This window comes from Pogoniulus pusillus, chromosome Z, assembly GCF_015220805.1.
Source record: "Pogoniulus pusillus isolate bPogPus1 chromosome Z, bPogPus1.pri, whole genome shotgun sequence".
Classification (NCBI taxonomy): domain Eukaryota; kingdom Metazoa; phylum Chordata; class Aves; order Piciformes; family Lybiidae; genus Pogoniulus; species Pogoniulus pusillus.
In genome coordinates this window covers 83,838,397-83,860,542 of record NC_087309.1, presented here as the reverse complement: position 1 = coordinate 83,860,542, position 22,146 = coordinate 83,838,397, and the positions used below count along the sequence as shown (strand labels likewise).

Here is a 22,146-nt window from a genome sequence, read left to right as displayed (position 1 = left end):
TCTTGGTTGAGAATCAGGTTTCAAGACAATAAAACATACAAAAGGACTAATTCATGCTATCCTGCTGTTCTCCTTACCAGAATTGGTCTCTCAGAAAGAGACTCTTTTCATCTCTTTTTTTAACAATCATACACTGCCATTGCAAAAGATTTCTCTCTTCAATTTCCCCTCCTTTTGGTGTCAGAAATATATCAGCCTTAATCATCAATTAGCAGCAGTTGTCTTGTGTTGAAACAATGAAACTGATGAACAATAAGCATAGAGTCATAGAGAGCTAGCCCTATAATCCAGAACAGGAACTTTGAGTTCACTGCCAGAAGGATCAATGGTTTGTATATCACTAGCTTCACCATATTTCAAGCTGGAAACAATTCATTCAGTGTTCCAAGAAATCAATTTCTTAGTCTCCCAATCACACACATATATGTCAAATGCTGAAAGGCAGAATCCAGTGCTAAGAGCAGGGATCTAACTTACTCTGAAGCCCAGCAAGACAACTAATGTGTCCCACTCTTCTGGGGGCAGTCTGGTACTGGGATGAACACCAGGCAGAGTCTTTGAGACGAGTAACAGCAGCCATCTCCTAAGAACCCAAGACTCCTCCTCCAGCATGATGCAAAGGACACAAAAATACCTAACAGTAAATAGAAAAATCTTCTTGCATCTAAAAACCAAAAGAGACATTATCAGATAGCTTGAAACCACATTTTTTTTCTCCATCGTTTAGAGCCAGGAATCTCACAAGTGCATTATTAAGTGCAGAAACTCGGGAAGAAGTTTAAATATTACCCAATTCACTTAGCATGAAAGTGAATTTAATCATCCACTCTTGTAACACTGTAGCCTACAGTTTGCTTGTAGTTAGCCACAGCACTCAAGGTTTTCACAATCATCTCTTTAATCAGCTGCTGCCTCAGCTTCCTCTCCTCTAACCATGGTGAAGAATAGTGAGTGCAGCCCCATAGAGTGCAGTTCCACAGTGCTCTCCCAAAAGACCACAGCTATTCATCTTCAGCTAAGTGTCCTCCTACCATCTCCTTTAGAAGTAATGTCCTTTGTTTCTTTTCCAAACGCTATCTCATTTCTTTTGATCTCTTTTTCCTCTCCAGTGCTGGGTTAGGCAGTTGCTCATGTCCTGTGCAACGATGCACAGAGACTGTTACCCCCTCAGACTCAGCTGCACCCGTGCTAGCTCTTCACCATTCATCTTCTTTTCTTTTTTAATATCTTCCCAGTAATGTCCATCTTTTATGGCTGTTTCACTTTAGAAAGACTCATAAGCCTGCAGTTTCTTGTTTTGTTCAAATTTACTGTTTATTTCCACCAAGATCTGGACAGAATCAAGAGCTAGGAAAGGGGAACCTAATGATGCACCTCGGTGGGGTGGAACAACACCATGCACCAGTACAGATTAAGGGTTGACCTGCTGGAAAGCAACTCCATGGAGAAGGACATGGAAGTCCTGATGGACAGTAAGTTATCCATGGGAAAGCAGTGTTTGCTTGTGGCCAAGACGACCAATGGTATTCTAGAGTGCATCAAGAAAATTGTGGCTAGCAGGTCAAGACATTCTATTTCCCATATGCTGTGCCCTAGTGAGACCATATCTGGGCTACTGTGTCCAGTTCTGGGCTCCCCAATATTAGAGGAACAAGAAAATGCTTGAAAGTGTCCAATGGAGGGCTATGACGATGCTTAAGGGATTGGAATTTCTGTTTTATGAGGGAAGGCGGAGAGACCTGGGGCTATTTAGTCCAGAAAAGAGAAGATGGAGAGATCTTATTAATGCTCAAGAAGAATATGTCTGTCTCTTCAATGCTGTCCTGTGATAGGACAAGGGACAATGGACACAAGGAACACAGGAAATTTCACTTCAACATGAAGAAAAATGTATTTACTGTAAGGATGACAGATCACTGGAACAGTGCTCAAAGAGGTTGTGAAGTCTCCTTCTCCAGAGACTTTCAAGACTGGCATGGACACATTCCTGTGTGATCTGCCCCAGGTGATTCTGCTTTCATGGGAGAGTTGGACTTCATCTCTGGAGGTCCCTTCCAAACCCTGTCATTCTATGATTCTATACTCTGGGTTTGATTTTCCTGTACCGCTCAAGTACCTAAACAACTAGTTGTTACCGCAGTAACGGCAGAGCCTACAGGCACAGAGGCAGCACGCGTAACTTGTGTTAAGGAGGCACCAAAGCCCTTTGACTGGTCCAACCTGGGACCATGTGGTGCCAAAGAACCCACAGGTGTGAAGGAAGTGACACCGAGATTACACCAACATGTTCAGCAGCCAAGACCAGGTTTGAAACGTAGCGAGAAAGCGCACACCAGGGCATCCACGGCCACCTTCCTCGGCAAGTTCCGCTCACAGGTGCCAAGGCACTGAGCACCGAAGCGCGCACCCTCGGTCCCGGGCTCGCTCCCGAGTCAGAGGTGACAGGGAACGGCAAGGCTGTCACGTACCCACGTCGGGGCGCGGGCGACCCCCCAGGCTTCCAGAAAAGAACTCTTTCTGTAAGCCACCATCGCCGAACGTAACGAAAGCGGCCCCAAACGCGCGACTCTCCCCGCGCTCCCCCGAGGGCTGCGAAGCCGCCCGCGGAGACCCTGCCCGCGGTAGGACCCGCTCCCGCCAGGCCGGAGGGGGCGCCCTCTGCCGCGGCCGTGGGCTGAGCCCTCCGCCTCTGACGTCAGAGCAGGGCGGTGGCGCTGGCGCCCTGTAAGGCGGAAGCGGGCAGGCACGGCTATGGCGGCGGCAGGCGTGGGGCAGCAGTGGGTGCTGGTGGAGATGGTGCAGGCCTTCTATGAGGTGCGATCGGGGGCGCGGGTCCTGGGTGCGCTCCGGCAGTCGGAGCAGGGTAGCTGGCACCTACTGCCAGTGGTGGGGGATGGTTGTGCCGAAGTGATCCCAGTACCGATTCTCCCCGAGCCAGACGGGGTTCCCGTGGTTTTCTGAGCGTATGTGATGTGTGTGAGGGGCTCCTTTCCCTAGACCGCTGGCTGCGAGTGCCGGGAGCAGGACAGTAGAGTGGGGCCTGTCCGGAGCTGGTAACTCGTGAGCCTGGCTCGGTGGCGGACTGGGGGCGGTGTCTGGGCGGGTGCTGTGTCTTGCCTGCTTGGAGCCGGGAGCTGGGTGTGGGTCAGTGTGAGACGGCACTCGCGGAATTGCAGGTGTGTGTATGTGCACCGTGTTTGTGTATTGAGTAATAGGTGCGCACGCTTTGCGGTTTTTTTTTTTTTTTTGTGTGTGTTTGTTTTTTGTTTGTTTGTTTGTTTGTTTTTAAGTTTAAAAAGCTAATTCCAATATGTGTAAAACAACATTAGTCTGTGATAACATTCACAGTGTTCTTTGACAATAAAGTCAGAGTTTGTAGGAGCAACTTCTGAATGCTTATGCTTGAGTTCTTTCCTGAAGGGGACCACCATGGCATGTTTGTATCCAGGATTTCTTTCAGAATACTAATAAAAGATGTCCTGATATTAGATGGTGATCTTGTCTCGAAGTCTGATTCCCTTTTGGACAAAGGCTGGTAACTTTTTAAGCATTTGCATCGGAATTTTCAGTACGTGCTTAGCTACTGAAGCTGGTAGCACAGTCTAGTGCACTGGATTCAGGATAATTGTAGACCCTGAAAAGCATGGGGAAGTAGTTTGTGTGGACCTGTATTTTTACTAGACTTCATGTTCTTTGGATGTCATGGTTTCTATATGTATTCTTAATGTGTTTGGTGAAATGAAAAGCACTCTCCAAAGGCTAAATTGTTATTTGCAGTTTGATAGGCCGTGGGACTCCTTACTGGTTTTAAGAATTTGTGCTGTTTCCTTTGCTTTCTCAATATGATATATTCCACTTCTGTTGTTGGGAGACATGAATCATATGATCAGCTTAGCAATTTTTTTTCTAAGTCTAGTAGTAAAGAGGCAGAAGGGTACAATGTCACATTGATTCAAATAGAATTCCACGTAGATTTATTTTTATGCTTTTATTTCAGGCTCCTACTTACCATCTAATTTTAGAAGGAATTCTAATTCTGTGGATAATCAGACTTCTTTTCTCCAAGACATACAAACTTCAAGAACGATCTGATCTAACACCTAAGGTATGGTGATAAAATACTTTTCTTTAAAGACATAGTTTATATTTGTTGATACATTTGGCTGTGGAACCACTGCTGCATCGCAGCTGTTGCTGTTTTTCTTACAGATTCAAAAGGTAAGCTTACTTTGGGCTTATAAACTGCTTTTTGCATAAGCACTTTGATTTGTGCTTTTAAAGCTGCAGAGTCTGAGAAATGTAAAAGACCTGATGTGGCTGTAACTGCTCAACTATGACAAGCCAGCATGCTGAAAAAAAACACCTAACAAAATTAATTATAAGAGTGTAGGAAAATGATTGGTCGGTACATGTGATACCCATAAGTAATAGAGGAGAGTTTATGGTCTTAAATGGCAGTTTTCTTCTTTTGCAATGCAGTTGTGTCGAGGAAAAAAAAAGCTGTAGTTGTTTGTGAACACTTGAATTTCTCCTAGACTTCTGGAATGCGTACTTTGTTTTGGAAATGGCCCTGAACTAGCTTGTCTGAGACATCGTCTCACTGTACTTCCTGTATAATATCAAATGATGGCTTTGGATGCATTCAAATAAGAATTGGGTACACTCTGTGTAAATGTTGAGGTGAGCAAGGCTGAATTATGGCAATGTATTGTAGTGCATTATGTAGTGAATTATGGCAATGTATTGTAGTGTATCTTGAACATTACTGTCCAGTTATAGGTCATCTCCTTCATTCACCAATAGATCATTTTGATGAGGCTCAGGTGCTTAAGGAAGTGCTTAGCCAAATCTGGAACAACAGTATGCAGGGAAGAAATTTATTCTGTGTCTTATCTGGAGCAGTGAGTAACTGGGAGCTGGCCTGTTGCAGCTCAGAGGAAAATGAGGTTTAGCTAGGAGTCAGAAGTGGGGAAGACAAATTAAAATGGCTCGTGCTTAATAACAGTCCCACTTCTGCAGGATGACAGCAGTGAAGTTCACTGGCAGGACAGCATTAACTAAAAAGATATCCACAGATAGTTGACACAGATCTGTGTAGTGGGTTAACTCCAGTAGGCAGCTAAGCATCATGCAGCTTCTTGCTCACTTTCTTCCTCACTCTTGTTGGTACAAGAGTAGAGAAAAGGAATGTTAAAAGCAAGAAAATTTGTGAGTGAAGATAAAATTGCTTTATGTGTGATGAAGTGAAAGAGGAGACTAATAGAACAAAGTTGGCAAGGCTGTCACCACCTTCCATGAGTGGACCAGTACCCAGGCAGTTCCCAAGCAAAAGAGGGCTGACTTCCATGAACACCCTCTTCTCTGTTTCACCGCCTACCATCATGATACCTGATATGGAATGATCTGCCTGGTTGCGTTCCTTCCAAACTTGTTTTGTGCCTCCTAATCTACTTACTATTGTGGCAGAGTGAGAAACAGAAGATCTCAGTACTGTGCAAACACTGTTCATTAATAGCTACATTAGTGTGCTGTTGGCCTTGTTTTGGTCGCAGATCTAAACCACAGTACTATGCAAGCTGCTATGAAGAAAATTAACACTATCCGTGGTCTGTTTCATACTATAAAGGATCTGACACAGACAGGCTTCTACAAGTTGAGCTGCATGTAGTAACATGCCAGCTGTTCAGCAAGGAGATTGCTGAGTTGCCTTTTGATTTTTTTTTTTTTTCTCCCTAGTTTGGTTAATGCTGTGATGTCCAGTCTTTACCACACCAGAAAGAAATACTGGGTTCCTTAAGTACAGGTGTTGGAGATAGGCCATCTTAGGCAGAGGAGCTCAGGCAACTTTTGTGTCAGCCACTCATGTAGTGATGCTGGAGTTTCTCTGTGAGTTACTGCTGGGCATGCTTCCAGAGCAGAGCTGGCTTTGCAATAAGGAGTATTACTGAGGAATATCACTATTGCACAAGCATCTTGATGTGATCTGTCAGGACCAGTCTGTCCTGGGAAACCAGAGGTGGATGGTGGATTGTGCAACCTAGTGCATTTAGGAGTCACACATCTAAAAGCAGTGAAGAAATCTACCCTGGAGATGGCTTCTGGGTTTAGTCAAATGTGTAGCAAGAGTACTAAGAAATCCAGTGCAAGAACCAGCTTTCAACTGGCTGTCATGCTTTAATAATAGTGTTTGTAGGATTTCTTACTGTTCTATTCCAAAATAATGAAAGTTCCCAAATCATTGACCAGAAAGGTGGAGTACTTCTCTGTGACTAGAAGTTCCTTATGGCTTGAGTTGTTTTGTTTGTTGTTGTTGGGTTTTTTTTGAGAGGTTGTTTTGTTTAGTTTTGGGGTTTTGATTGTTTATTTGGTGGTTTGTTTTTTGTTTTGTGGGGTTTGGGTTTGTTTGGTTTTGTGTTGGGTTTGGGTTTGTTTTTTTTGCGGTTTGGGTTTTGGTTGTTTTGGGTTTTTTTTTTTATTTTGTTTTGTTGATTGGTTGGTTTTTGCTGCTTGTAGCTAAATGATGCCATGGAATCTCCCCCCGCCCACTTCAGTGGCATATTGCCTCTTTTCAGTAAATTTTATGTGAAATGCTCACAAGAATCTCTTAAGTCTACCATTCTGTCTGGCCACAGACTACTTTGTTTCTCAGCCAAAAGCCATCGTGTGGAAGGAAGGTGCCATCCAGATATATGCACTTTAACTCTGCATTAAATGGTAAAGAGTTTTTCTTTCAAAATCTCTGAAGCCCTGCTAGGACCCATGTCTTAGCATTTAAGAGCAGAAGAATAGCTATTTTCCTTGGTTTTAGAATTTTCACTGCTGTAGTAGCATAGGAGTAGTTCTTTTACAGTGATAGTAGTCAGGAGGCTGGAAAGTTTTTATCAGAGGTAGATATTTAATGCATGGTTGAGAAATAGACCAGAAGAGCTCCTTCTTGCAAGTGCAACATGTGGAGATTTATCAGGTAATCTATAGGGAAGAGGGTTTGGATTTTTTTCTTGCAAAGACCACCAGTCACTATGCAGATAGAGATTCTGCTGAATACTAGCATAGTTTGAAAGGGAAATTTCTAACTATCATGCCTGGTTGTTTGTCCCAATTTATACTACGATGATACATGGTTCTATAAATACTGAGAAATTAAAGATCTGTTATTTGAGGACTATAAAGTGAAACATTACTAAACTTTGGACATTGATACAGATGCATGTATGACACTATTTCAGAGCACATGTGCTAGGTACAAACTGTCTTCATGAATGTAATTGATACATTTTCTTAAAAAACAGGGTCAACAGGGCAGCTTGCTTAAATAATTTGGGTTGGATGTATTTACACCAAGGTGTTTTTCTCACCCAAATTGTCTGGTGCTTAAAAAGTAAAACCCACAATCAGCAAAATATAGCCACCCCAAAGCATTATATGTCTGTGTATATAAACATGGGTGTATATTTAGATAAGTATGCAAAATATTTCTATATGTGCACATATGTGTAATTGTGTATATTGTAATTTGTAAAACACAAATAAATTTAATGTATATTATTAATAAAAAACATGTTTTTCTAACAATATATCTAGTTTATTTAATATTTATACAAATGAAAAATCATTACAGAAGAGGAAGAACTGGGAGATGAGCCTCAAAATTGGAAAGTCTTTTGATGCCAACTATTGTAGGAGCAGAGTGAAGGCTTCATGAGCGTACATCCTGCTTTTTGATTTTTCAGAAAAGATGTAAGATTCTAATGGGCAACTGTAATTCATTATATGATTTCCCTGTAGCATCACCCAGTCTGCTGTTTGATCTAGTTCAACTATATATTATCACAGAATTGTTTTGATTGTAAAAGACTTTGGAGATCATCCAGTTCAACTGTTACCTAACTGTCCCATGTCCCATCTGTGTGTCTTTTAAACCACCTTCTTGGAAAGCCTGTTCCAGTGTTTGACAACCTTTCAGTGAAGAATTTTCTTCTAATACTCATTCTAAACCTCTGCTGGTGCAACTTGAAGCCATTTCTTCTTATCCAATTGCTTCTTAATAGAGAAAGAGATCAACGTCCACCTTACTACAGTGTTCTTTCAGATAGAGTGTTAAGGTCTCCTTAAGCCTCCTTTTTCTCCAGATTAAACAACCCTGGTTCCCTCAGCCAGTCCTCAGAAGGCGCTTTCTCCAGACTCTCAACTGGCTTTGTTGCCTTTCGATGGATGCACTCCAGGTCCTCAGCATCTTTCTTGCCGTGCCTGCTCCAAAATTGAACTTGGTACACAAGGTGTGACCTCAGCAGTACTGAACATAGGGGCATGATAACTTTCCTACTCCTGTGCCCACACTGTTCTTGATGCAGGCCAGGATGCTGTTGGCCTTCTTGGTCACTGAGCACACTGCTGGCTCATGTTCAGCTGACTGTCAGCCAGTATCCTCATGTGCTTTTCTGCCAGGCAGAATCTTTCCAGCTGCTCTGCCCCAAACCTGTAGAAATGCATGGGGTTGTTGTGACTGAAGTGCAGGACACAGCATATGGCCTTGTTGGTTCTCATACAGTCGGCCAAAACCATTCAGTCCAGCCTATTCAGCTCCCTCTGCAGAACCTTCCTACCTCAAGCAGACGATCACTCCCTCCCATCTCAGTGTCTTCTGTCAACTTAGTGAGCACTCAATTCCTTCAGCCATATAGATATTAAAGAGAACTGGCCCCGAGACTGTCCCCTCAGAAATACAACTAGTGACTGGCAGCCAAATTGATTTAACTGCATTCAGTCTTTGAGCCTAGACATCTAGACATTTTTTTACTCAGCAAAGCTTCCACTCATCTAAGCCATGCACATCCAGTTTCTCCAGGAGGATGCTGTGGGAGACAGTGTCAGATGCTTTGAAGTGCAAGTAAACAACATCCATTCATCTTCTGGGCAAGTCATCTTCTTGTAGGAGATCAGGTTTGTCAAGCAGAACCTGCCTTTCATGAACCCATACTGACTGAGCCTGATCATCTAGATGCTCTGTGCGTGCTGCAATATGGCACTCAAATGATCTGCTCCGTGACCTTCCCTGGTGCTGTAGTCAGACTGAGAGGTCTGTAGTTTTCTCAGTCCTCCTTCCAATTGCTCTGTAGATGGGCATCGCGTTTGCTAATCTTTAGTCCTGGGTAGACAGGACTGCTGGTTTATGATGGAAAGTAGCTTGGTGAGCACTTCTACCAGCTCACTTGGTACCCTGGGGTTTATATATCCATCTTGCTTTTGCTGAATTTTTCATCAGAGTCACATTTCTGAACAAGGTTGTCTTGTTTTGTAACTGCCTACACCAAGACAAGGAACAGGTGTGTGCTGTGCCCAGGAGAGGACTGTGCAGAAGCAGCTACTGGCTTGCAGTTGTGTGGGTCAGCACATTCAGTGATGAATTAAGTAATTGGTATTTTTTTTTCAGGTAGCAATGTGACATGGAGGTGCACACTAGTACCTGTTCTGAGACAAGGTTGGAAATGCCACTGTATCGTGGATCAGTGCATGTTTCCATACAAGTTTATAGGGTTGTGGTTCATGCTGACGTTAAACTGAATTTGGGTACTGCTTTTTCACTATTTTAGCTATCTGTTGCATGTTAACCTTTATAGAGTGTGTCATATGGTGGTCTTCTGTAGAAATCTTGGAGTATTTTCTGAGTCATATCAAACATGAGGTTTGGTAACAGAAAGTGGTAACAAGGAGTAGTCAATAGTGTTTACACAAAGATTAATATATCATTTTTCTGTTAGCTGGTGCTTAATTGGATGTTTCTGATTGAAATACTTAAATTGCTATTTGATATGCTGTGAATGGCACCTAGTACAGCATGAATTGATAACCCCCTACTTTAATTCTTTCCTCACTATGTGTAACAGCATTTCAGTACATGCCAACTCTAGCTAGAGTCTTTCCTATGATTACTGAAGATACTAAGCACTTTTTTAAATGTAAGTGTAGCCACCTCAAAGTACTGAATATATTTGCTTTTGTTACATATATTAATGTCACTTTATTTCCTTTAAAATATATGCCATATAAGTTAAATTCCTTTTAGGAATCTAGCATGACAGAGTTAAATAGAATGGTATTTGAAGTACATCTGCAGTACTGTAGAAACACAACTGACTATGTTTACATAAACTGGGGGTCTTTTATGAAATGTAGGGCTATTGAAATTTGCATTTGTGCTTTGAAGTAGATGTCTGTAGGGCTCCTGGAATAATAATTAATACTCTGGAAATAATGAGGAGTGAAGTTACTTGTTATCTCATTAAAAGGAAAGTGATGAAAATGCCAGAGACTAATTGTATTGTTGCGTGTAGTTTTCATTTAGTTGTTTCATATCTGAATTTGGTTCCGTGCTTTGAAAAGTGTGTTTTATTTGGAGAAAATTAAAATGGAAAAAGATATTGCTGTAGCATTTTCAAAAATTGCTTGCAGAATTTGTATTTTTGTATTGGAATAAGTAGCCTTAGATATTTTAGGACTTTTTAAAATGATGGAAAAATATAAACCTGCTATAGTCACAACGCTCAAAGTTACTGTGTTAACAAATAAATGATTGGATGTGTTTTACTGTACTAGTAGATAGTTTCTTTCTCTGAGAAAGTTCTGCTTTTGTACTGTGAAGGATGATTTGGGTGTTTTCCTGGGTGAGGCACCTGCTGCCTGTCCTTGGGCAGATCATCTATCTGAGGTTTTCTAAATAGGTTAAAGCACTTTGAAAGTGAGTGTGTGTACAGTATTCCTACATGGGTGGGTAGATGTTACATGTTTAATAGTTGTTTTTAATGTTTCTTGAGCATTTGATGATGTTTTCCCATTATGTCTTCCTCATGCATGTGTTGCTTTCCTAAATATTTTGATGCCAGAGTTGCTCAAACAACATTGCTGAGGACTAGAGAGTGCAAAGTGAGACAATTTATTTTCAATATGTATGTGTAATGTGTGTGTTCAGTTATGTAAAACATAGAGGAGGACTTCCATAATAAATAGATTGAATGAAACAGTATTGATTAAAATTTGGCAGACTCACAAGTTAATATTTCTTCTCTCAATTATCGTAGCATGAGATCTTTAATGCATGGGCACAATTGGGCTCTTTTCTTTACATCTTCCATTTAAATAATTCAGAGCCTCTCAGTGGAACACACTGAGTTTGTATTAATTCTGAGCTCTTAGAAAGCATACATTTGAGCATACCTCATTTCACATACATTTGTTAGCAACAGTTCATTAGCAACATAGTGTCTTTTCTAATGGAAATCTTTGAGCAGTATTTCTTTTTCTCCTGTTCAGGAAAAAGAAGAGTTGATTGAAGAATGGCAGCCAGAGCCCCTTGTACCTCCTGTGCCAAAAGATCACCCAGCTCTCAACTACAACATTGTTTCAGGGTAAATGTAACCAAAACATTCTGTGTTTTTTTATTTCAACCCAGGTACTTCATGTCTGTACTTTAAGCATGTTTCTTACTAAGTGTCTTGGGTTCAAATGCAAGTTCCCAGAGACTCTTATAAATTTGGTAGACCCAATGACAATTTATAGGATTTATAGAGTTTATAGAGTGCCCTCCCCTCCTCCCCCTCCTTTCCCCAAAAGACAGGGAGAGAGATAAAAGGTAGGGACACCCCAATAAATCAATCTCACTCGATTTGGAAGTTAAAAAGGAAAAGTTTAACAATAACTTAGAAAAAGGGATTGGAGGTAGGGGAGTTTACAAAGGATAAGGAAGGGAAAACAGCAAAATACAAAACAGGGATGGATACAACCCGAGTAGTGTGATGGTGTCTCTGCCTCGTGGCTGGTATGCAGTATCAGTGTGTGTGTGTGCGGTCATGAACGCAGGTAGGGAGAAAGAGGGCGAAAAGAGCCAGAGACAGGAGAACTCCTGTCTTTTATACCACAGGAAAGTGGGGGAGTGGGCTAACCATCACCTGGAGTGTGGCCCACCCCTGAGGAGGGGCCAAGACCCCTAGGGTCAGGTTCAGGGTCACTCCCCCAGGAGTGTTAACCCTATACATTCCACCCCTTGGTTAGACCACTTCCACCTTCCTAAGAACAGTCTTCTTCTCCAAAGATGGGAAAAAGTGTCCATGGGTTAAGAGTTCGTGAAGTCCTTCTTGGTCCCCGGCTGTATCCCAAGGCGATGTGTTCCTCTGGTCCGGTGCAGGTTGCTGAGATGTGAGCAGGACAGGAACGGAAGAAAAGTCAGTGAATCAGGAACAGTTCTTGTTGGAACTCAGGAAAGTCTTTTCCCTCTGTGAAGAAAAAACATCAGGAACAGTCTCTTCATGTCTGGCATCAGGGGAACAGGTGTGGATGAGATGGCTGTAGACATCCTCTGGAGGGAAATCAGGAACAGTCTCTCACTGCAGGGCATCAGTGACGAATCAGATGCAGGGTTCTGGTTGGACGCCGTGGTGTGATGCGATGTTGTAGGACTCTGGATAGCTGCTGCTGTCATGTAGGTTCTGTTGGACGCCGTGTAGTGGTGAGGGTATAACTACAAAAACAACTTGTAACCCCTTATGAACTATAATACAAGTATTGCACAACTATGATACAAGTATTGCACAACTATGATACAACTATAATACAAGATAACCTGAAAGTATCTGGAACACATGGAATCAACTCTGAGATTTCAAAACCTTTTCAGCTAAAGAGAGGTTTCTCTGAGGGACACACTCGATAACACCAGTTTCCATCATCACCCAGTATGTGTGACCAGGACCCTCTGCAGATACCACCCCTTTGATAGGTTTTCCCCCACCAGAGGCAGGAGCCACCCACACGGTCTTTCCCAGTAGATTCCTTTCACAGACTACAGGAACTCCATCTCCCTCAACTATGGGCAGTAGGGCAGACTGAGCAGGACCAGCTCTGTTAACTGATCCCCTGCTGTTCACCAGCCAAGTGGCTTCTGCAAGGTGCTTCTCCCAGTTTCTGAGAGTTCCACCTCCCATAGCCTTCAGGGTGGTTTTCAGCAGGCCATTGTGTCGCTCAATCTTTCCTGCAGCCTGTGGGTAGTATGGGATGTGATAAACCCATTCTATCCCATGCTCTTTTGCCCAGTTGCTTACAAGGTGGTTCTTGAAATGGGTCCCATTGTCTGACTCTATTCTCTCTGGGGTACCGTGTCTCCACAGGATGTGGCTCTGCAGGCCCAGAATGGTGTTACGGGCAGTAGCATGAGGTACTGGGTAGGTTTCCAGCCACCCCGTGCTTCCCTCCACCATGGTTAACACATACTGCTTGCCACTACGAGACCGAGGCAGAGTGATGTAATCAATCTGCCAGGCCTCCCCATACCTGTACTTTGACCACCTTCCCCCGTACCACAAAGGCTTCATGCGCTTGGCTTGCTTTATGGTGGCACAGATGTCACATTCATGGATAACCTGAGTTATGGCCTCCATGGATATGTCCACGGACCTGTCTCGGGCCCATTGGTATGTGGCATCTCTTCCTTGGTGACCAGAAGAGTCATGTGCCCACCGAGCTAAGAACAGTTCACCTTTGTGCTTCCAGTCCAGGTCAATCTGGCAGATGTGGGCAGCCTGGTCAGCTTGGTGGTTATGCTGCTGTTCTTCAGTGGCTCTGCTCTTTGGGATGTGAGCACTGATGTGTCGGATTTTAACTGGCAGTTTGTCCAGGCGTGCAGAAATGTCTTGCCAGAGATCAGCAGCCCAAATAGGCTTCCCTTTTCTCTGCCAATCATTTCTCTTCCACTCCTTCAGCCACCCCCATAAGGCATTTGCTACCATCCATGAGTCGGTGTAGATGTATAGCATTGGCCACTGCTCTCGTTCTGCAATGTCCAGGGCCAGCTGGATGGCTTTCACCTCAGCATACTGGCTGGATTCACCTTCTCCATCTCTTGCCTCTGCAACCCTGCGTGTGGGGTTCCAGACGGCAGCCTTCCATCTCCGCTTGCTGCCTACCAGGCGGCAGGATCCATCTGTGAAGAGAGCATATGCCTTTCCCTCCTCAGGGAGGTCACTGTATGGAGGGGCTTCCTCGGCACGGGTCACTGCCTTCTCTTCTGCTGGCTTTCCAAAGTCAGTGCCCTCTGGCCAGTTGGTGATGACCTCTACAATGCCTGGACGCTCGAGAGTCCCCATCCTAGCCCTCTGAGTTATCAGAGCCATCCACTTACTCCAAGTGGCATCTGTGGCATGGTGCGGAGTCGAACCCTTCCCTTTAAACATCCAAGTCAGGACCGGAAGCCTTGGAGCTAAAAGGAGTGGTGACTCCGTCCCAATCACCTCAGAGGCAGCTCTGACTCCCTCATAGGCAGCTAGGATTTCTTTCTCTGTGGGGGTATACTTGGTCTCTGAGCCTTTGTACGCCTTGCTCCAGAACCCGAGTGGGCGGCCTCTTGTCTCATCAGGAGCTTTCTGCCATAGGCTCCAGCTAGGGCCATTCTCACCGGCTGCTGTGTAGAGAATGTTCTTAATCTCTGGGCCGGTTCGAACTGGTCCCAAGGCCATGGCATGGACCACCTCTCGTTTGATCTGGTCAAATGCCACCTGCTGCTCAGGTCCCCACTCAAAGTTATTTCTCTTTCTTGTAACGTCAAAGAGGGGTTTCACAATTTGACTGTACCCGGGAATGTGCATCTTCCAAAAGCCCACAAACCCCAGGAAGGATTGTGTCTCCTTCCGGTTAGTGGGTTCCACCATAGTGGCCACTTTATTCACCACATCCATAGGGATGTGGCGTCGGCCATCCTGCCATCGAACTCCCAGGAACTGGATCTCTCTGGCAGGCCCTTTCACTTTGCTTCTCTTAATGGCAAAACCAGCATCCAACAGGATATTAATGATCTTCTCACCCTTCTGGGAGACCTCCTCTGCTGTCTCACCCCATACAATGATGTCATCGATGTACTGTAGATGTTCCGGAGCTCCACCCTTCTCCAGTGCAGTCTGGATGATGCTGTGGCAGATTGTAGGGCTGTGCTTCCACCCTTGAGGCAGTCTGTTCCAGTGGTACTGGACTCCTCTCCAGGTGAAGGCAAACTGCGGCCTACATTCTTCTGCAATGGGGATGGAGAAGAAAGCATTAGCAATGTCAATTGTGGCATACCATTTGGCCTCCTTCGTTTCCAGTTCATACTGCAGCTCCAACATATCAGGCACGGCTGCGCTGATTGGAGGAGTCACTTCATTCAGGCCTCGGAAATCCACCGTGAGTCTCCACTCCCCTGTCTCCTTTCGCACTGGCCATATCGGGCTGTTGAAGGGCGAGTGGCTCTTGCTGATGACAAGCTGCTGCTCCAGGCGGCGAATCAGCTGCTGTATGGGTAGCAGGGAGTCTCTGTTGGTGCGGTATTGCCTGCGATGAACTACACGAGAAGCAATAGGTAACTTAACATCTTCCACCTTATGGGTACCAACCACGGAAGGGTCATCTGACAAGCCAGGCATGATAGACAGCTGCTCTTTGTCTGCAGTCTCTACAGCTGCTATGCCAAAAGCCCACTTGTTTCCCTTCGGATCTTTAAAGTACCCTTCCCGGAGAAAGTCGATCCCCAGGATGCAAGGTGCATCAGGGCCAGTTACTATGGAGTGCTTCTCCCACACATTCCCGGTGAGGCTTATCTCAGCCTGCAGCACAGTCAACTCCCGAGACCCCCCTGTGACTCCTGCAATTGTAACAGTATCTGTCCCCCTGTGGCTGGAGGGGATCAGAGTGCATTGGGCACCGGTGTCTACCAACGCTCTGTACTTCTCGGCTTCAGAAGTGCCAGGCCATTTCACAAACACGTCCCAATATACTCTGTTATCCCTGGCCTCCGCCTGGCTGGAGACAGGGCACCTCTAATTCTGAGCAGTGTGACTGCATGAGGCACATGGACCTGAGTTACTGGCTTCACCACCCCTTGAGCGAGAGCGCTGCCTGCGGGACACTGGGGCAACCCCTCTTCTGGAGGAGTTATTCCCTGTGTTTGTCCCCTGCAGTTCCCTTACCCTGGCCGATAGAGCTGAGGTGGGCTGGCCATGCCATCTATCCATGTTTTCCCCATGGTCACACAGTGTTCTCCAGAGTGACCCCCTGTGTGTACCCTGTCTGCTCTGGGCTGGTCTCCTGCGGGGAGGAGGAGGAGCACGGCGGCGTGTGTTCCTTATAGCTGAGACTTGCACCCATTCTGAAGGTGAAGAGCAGTTATCCTCTGCCTTCTGCATTTCAGAGAAAGAGGCTTTTAGCTCGTTCATTTCTTGGGTGAGGGTCTCTACAGTGGCAATTAAGGTTTTCCTCGACAAACTGTCTTCAAACTGTCTTAGGTCATTCACAAACTCCCTGATTGTGGGAAGGTTGTTGGGGTCTCTGCCCAGCAGCAGTGCTCCCAATGTGGGGGCATATGTGGAAGGGGCACACTGAGTCAGTTTCTTTAAGAGGGCTGGCTTCATGCGGACATCATCAGGGTCCGAGGGCCTCTGGTCGGCTCCATAAATTATCTCTTGAACCGCCATTTGCCTCAGGTATGAGATCCCCTGTTCCATATCTGTCCATCTAAGGGGATGGAAAATCATGTCATCCTTAGTCGGGTACCTGTACCTCACAGCTATCAGAAGCCTGGCCCAAAGTGAGTGGGTACCATCGAGCCTTCCCAGCTCCTTATCCACACCTCCATCCCTCGACAAGGATCCCAGCTGCTTCGCCTCCCTGTGATCTAGGTCCACTGTTTCTGCTCCTGCATCCCAGCATTTCAAAAGCCAGGCTAAAAGGGACTGTCCGTTTGCCCTTGCATACTCCTGCCTTATGTGCCTGATTTCCTTTCTGGGCGTGGAGCTGATAAGGATCACTCCATTATCAGGTCCATTTCCAGCTGGTTGCTGTTGCTGGGGGGTGCTGGTTCCCGAAGAGGTCCCTTGCCCTGGATCGGCATCTGCGGGAGGGTTTTGATTTGATCTTGCTGGCCGCGTCGTAATTGGCGCTAGGTGAAGGGGGCTGGGCTGAGGGGGCAGGGTCCGGGGGGCTGCCCTGGGCGGGACCGGAGGCGGAGTTCGGGGCGGAGCCGCGCTAGGGGCGGTGCCTGCGCTGGGGGCGGCCGGAACGGCCTGACCTGTCGCCCAACCCCCGCAACTGCAGCTCGGGCAGTGAGGACCACCCCTCCCCCTAAGCACCCTAATGGCGGCGCCCACTCGATATTTCCACGTGTCCCAGTTCACCGCTATCTTATTAATTCCCAAACCCAAATTTACACACAGTGAAATAACAGCTATCCAGTACCATTTCTCGCCCAAAATATCTGGAGCTTCTGTGCTCCAATGCATATACTCAGATTGATTCCATGTTCCAGAAACATTTCTAAACACAGTGATATTACTAACAGAATTCAGGAAATAGGCATAGACTCGGGCAGGCAAATGCTTAGAATATTCCCAGAGCATATCAATGACAATCCAGAAGACATGGTAACTTATAAACTTTAACAGCCAGCCCCAAAACAGACATCCAAAAGCGTTAATGATTAAGACTGTCAGAATATCCATTTTTTTAACTTCCAAATCTTCTCTGAAAGAATTCTTTCTACCTAGCCCCACGTTGAGACGCCAAATAAATTGTCTTGGGTTCAAATGCAGGTTCCCAGAGACTCTTATAAATTTGGTAGACCCAATGACAATTTATAGGATTTATAGAGTTTATAGAGTGCCCTCCCCTCCTCCCCCTCCTTTCCCCAAAAGACAGGGAGAGAGATAAAAGGTAGGGACACCCCAATAAATCAATCTCACTCGATTTGGAAGTTAAAAAGGAAAAGTTTAACAATAACTTAGAAAAAGGGATTGGAGGTAGGGGAGTTTACAAAGGATAAGGAAGGGAAAACAGCAAAATACAAAACAGGGATGGATACAACCCGAGTAGTGTGATGGTGTCTCTGCCTCGTGGCTGGTATGCAGTATCAGTGTGTGTGTGTGCGGTCATGAACGCAGGTAGGGAGAAAGAGGGCGAAAAGAGCCAGAGACAGGAGAACTCCTGTCTTTTATACCACAGGAAAGTGGGGGAGTGGGCTAACCATCACCTGGAGTGTGGCCCACCCCTGAGGAGGGGCCAAGACCCCTAGGGTCAGGTTCAGGGTCACTCCCCCAGGAGTGTTAACCCTATACACTAAGATTTTCATATCCTGAAAACCTTTCATAAAGGAGTTACATTTTTAGATAACAAGACTGAATTTTCCACTGAAGACAGGTTCTTGGTTTTGCAACGTTGTCAAGACTATCTTTCTAAGAAAACCTTTCTTAGGTTTCTTAAATACTGCAGTTATTTTTCTTTCAGGAAGGCGTTATTGGTGCTAATGAAGTAGACTTCTTTTAATGATTCTCATGTGTTAGTGTGTACCATGAATAGTGATTTATGTAAACCTTGATTATCTTAGTATGTGGTAGTTTAATACTGCATATTTACAGTACTGTGTAGATAGGGCTTTTATAGGCTGTGCTAGTTTGAGTCAAAGTGGAATATTTTAGTGAGAGAAATTAGATTGTAGGCTGTGAAAAGGAAACAGTGGTGATGACTACTTAACTCATAGGCTTGCTGAGATGTATGAAAACAAGAACACAAAACATATATAAAACAGGGTGGGAGAGTCAGTGTGCATGTGTCTCTGTTGAAGTTGATTCCCTGGGCTGCTTCTGTGTAATCCTTCTGCTTTCTGACCTGCCCCCGGCAATCCTCCAAACTCACCTTGCACATGAGGCGAACTCTGGGATAAGGTAGAGGGGTGGAAGGGTGGTTGGGAGCCCCTTCTGGGGACTGATTTCTGGGAGGGGTGTTTTGTTTCTTTTAACTCGTATGTTACTTTTAACTTGTATATTTCTGTATATAGCTGTAAATATTATAAGTATCTATTTGTATATTGTGCTAAGCTGTAAGTATAAAGCTTCTTTCTGTAGCTTCCAGCTGGCTCAGTCTAGTCTGGGTGATTTCACAAGAGTGAGAGGGCAGGTAACTCCAAAACCATCACAGCAGGCTCATAACCACTGTAAATATGAACAGTAAAATTTTGACCCACAGTATGGAGGAGGCAAATTTCTTCCTGAGTTAGTGGGAAAGGCAGCTTGTGCTTTATTTTAGTGTGCTTCTTCCAATTGAATGCTTGCATAATCCCAGTAAAGCTGCTAAATAAGCAAAGTCAGTAATGCAAGAGTCCAAACTAAAAAGTGACCAGTCTTGAATTAGTGACAGCTTGGTCACAGGCTAGAAATTATGTACTTCCTGTGGTAGGCTTTCTGTGAACTGATCTATGCAAGTTATACAAGATGTCATTTAGAAAATGTAAATCTACTTCCTAAAATGGGATGTCTGCAAAACTGAGAGAGCTGGCAGCTGAGCTAGCCAAGCCAGTGTCCATCATTTATCAACAGTCCTGGTTCACTGGAGAGGTTCCTGAAGACTGGAAGCTGGCCAATGTGATACCCATCCCCAAGAAGGTTCGTAAGGAGGAGCCAGAAAACTACAGACCTGTCAGCCTGACCTCAGTGCCAGGCAAGGTGATGTTTCAGGTCATCTTGAGTGCCATCACAAAGCACCTAGAGGATGGCCAAGGGATCAGGCTCAGCCAGCATGGGTTTAGGAAGGGCAGGTCCTGTCTCACTAACCTGATCTCCTTTTATGATCAGGTTACCTGCCTGGGGAATATGGGGAAGGCTGTGGATGTAGTCTACTTGGACTTCAGCAAAGCCTTTGACACTGGCAGTCACAACAAGCTTCTAGCAAGGTGGCAGCTCATGGCTTGGACAGAATCACTCTGCGCCGGATCAAGAACTGGCTGGATGGCAGAGCAAAGAGAGTAGTGGTGAATGGTGTCACATCCAGTTGGCAACTGTCACTAGTGGTGTTCCCCAAGGATCAGTGCTGGACCCAGTCCTGTTCAATTTCGTTATTGATGATCTGGATGAGGGGATTGAGTCCAGCAGCAGTAAGTTTGCAGATGACACCAAGCTAGGAGCAGGTGTTGATCTGTTAGAAGGTAGGAGAGCCCTGCAGAGGGACCTGGACAGGCTGGATAGGTGGGCAGAGGCCAGCGGGATGAGATATAACAAGGCCAAGTGCAGGGTTCTGCATTTTGGCCACAACAACCCCAAGCAGTGCTACAGACTGGGGACAAAGTGGCTGGAAAGCAGCCAGGAAGAAAGGGACCTGAGGGGTACTGCTAGATAGTAGCTGAAGATGAGGCAGCAGTGTGGCCAGGTGGCCAAGAGAGCCAATGGCATCCTGGCCTGCATCAGGAACAGTGTGGCCAGTAGGACAAGGGAGGTTATTCTTCCCCTGTACTCAACACTGATCAGGCCACACCTTGAGTACTGTGTCCAGTTCTGGGCCCCTCAATTCAAGAGAGACGTTGAGGTGCTGGAACGTGCCCAGAGAAGGGTGACAAAGCTGGTGAGGGGCCTGGAACACAAACCCTATGAGGAGAGGCTAAGGGAGCTGGGGTTGTTTAGCCTGGAGAAGAGGAGGCCCAGGGGTGACCTCATTGCTGTCTGCAACTACCTGAAAGGAGGTTGTAGTGAGGTGGGGCTGTCCTTTTTTCCCAAGTAACCACCAATAGAAAAAGGGGGGACAATCTCAAGTTGTGCTGGGGGAAGTATAGGTTAGGAGGAAGTTCTTCCCAGAGAGAGTGATTTGCCATTGGAATGGGCTGCCCAGGGAGGTGGTGGAGGCACCGTCCCTGAAGGTGTTCAAGAAAAGACTGGATGAGGCACTTAGTGCCATGGTCTAGTTGACTGGCTAGGGCTGGGTGCTAGGTTGGACTGGATAATCTTGGAGTTCTCTTTCAACCTGGTTGATTCTATGATTCTCTTTTTGCTTTAAAGTATAAGAAGGCACTAATAGATGGCTTTCAAGTTTTATCATCTTTAGTGACTGATTTTGCAAAGTGTGTCACCACTCAAGAAATAATTAGAGTGGCTAAATAAAAATTGAGTGTTTTCAGTCTATTAAAGAAACAATTTCTGGACAACTTGTTTGAAAGTTCTTTCAATATAGCTTTAAATTATATGTATTTACAGTTTCAGGTGGGTCATTCAGTGTCATAGAATCAACCATGTTGGAAGAGAGCTCCAAGATCATCACTGAGTTAGACTGTTGCCTTTAGTCATGATAGCCACTAGAGGATGGAATATAGGTGAAGCTGTAGAGGATGAAATACAGGTGAAACTCTAAAGAATTTTAATGTTCACTTCTTTTAATTTTGTGAAGCCTTGTCAATTTTGGTATTGCAAGGAAGGTTTTATGATGCTCATAGCATCCAGATTTTGGATATAATTGTTCATGGAACTAAGTTGTTTTTTTTGTTTGTTTGTTTTTTTTTTTACATTAGTGTTTCCTATCTAACCATGGGCATTTCCTTAGCAAGTTGGGTAAAATTGTGATAGCCAAGTGAAGCAATATTTCATGAGGACGGCAGGTTTGTTGGGGCAGTTTGCTGGTGAATGTTCTTGCATTTTCTAGGATTTTGAGTGATGAAGCTGTATGGGTACATTTGTTGTAAGTTTACCAGGTTTAACAACATCCTGGGAATATAATGAATTGTTAGTGCCAAAATGCATAGGTATAGGTCTGTTTTTATGAATAGCTGCAAACCTGAGTAGTTGTTTAATTTCACAGGACTTCCAGCATTTGGTACAGCTTGCTGATGAGCAAGAGAGAGGAACAGATCTAGGTACCTTTTGAGGGCAGTCAAGTCCCCAGGACTGTTTGTTCCACATCTGTATGTACTGCATTAATGCAGAACTGTTCTTTAATAGGATCAGGGTGAGGTTCAGCTTATGTCAGTGTGATGTCATGGAATGTCAGTGGTGAAGAAGCATGGCATGTGCACTCTGTTAGTAGAAATCTGTCAATAGAAGCTGTTTTGTGAGCTTTGTGATTGCTTGGTTGAAGCAGCACATGCTTAAGTTTTGAAGTGAACAGATAAAAAAACCCCATGAATTTGTGGGTTTTTTTTTAAGTGATGTTCAGCCATTTCAGAGTTTTTCTTGTAGTGGATAACCTGGATGTAAAGGTTGTTTGCTTTGCACACTAAATGTACCTATTAAAATGCTGCCAGCAACCAGATTTGGTGCAGCAGTGCACAGGCATTTGATATTTGAGTAGCACTATTTAATACTGATGGTGAAATTGCCTAGTGCT

At 44.8% G+C, this 22,146-nt stretch overlaps 1 protein-coding gene across 1 annotated transcript in view; it reads left to right on the top strand.

The window, feature by feature from the left end:
• The first annotated feature begins 2,729 nt into the window (after positions 1–2,729).
• SPTLC1 (serine palmitoyltransferase long chain base subunit 1) overlaps positions 2,730–22,146 on the top strand; it is a 40,141-nt gene continuing 20,724 nt past the window's right edge. Inside the window, exons 1-3 of the mRNA XM_064176597.1 lie at positions 2,730–2,814; positions 3,998–4,105; positions 11,308–11,402. Coding sequence (XP_064032667.1) covers positions 2,752–2,814; positions 3,998–4,105; positions 11,308–11,402 — 266 coding nt within the window. The 5' untranslated portion in view covers positions 2,730–2,751. The remainder of the gene's footprint in view (positions 2,815–3,997; positions 4,106–11,307; positions 11,403–22,146) is intronic.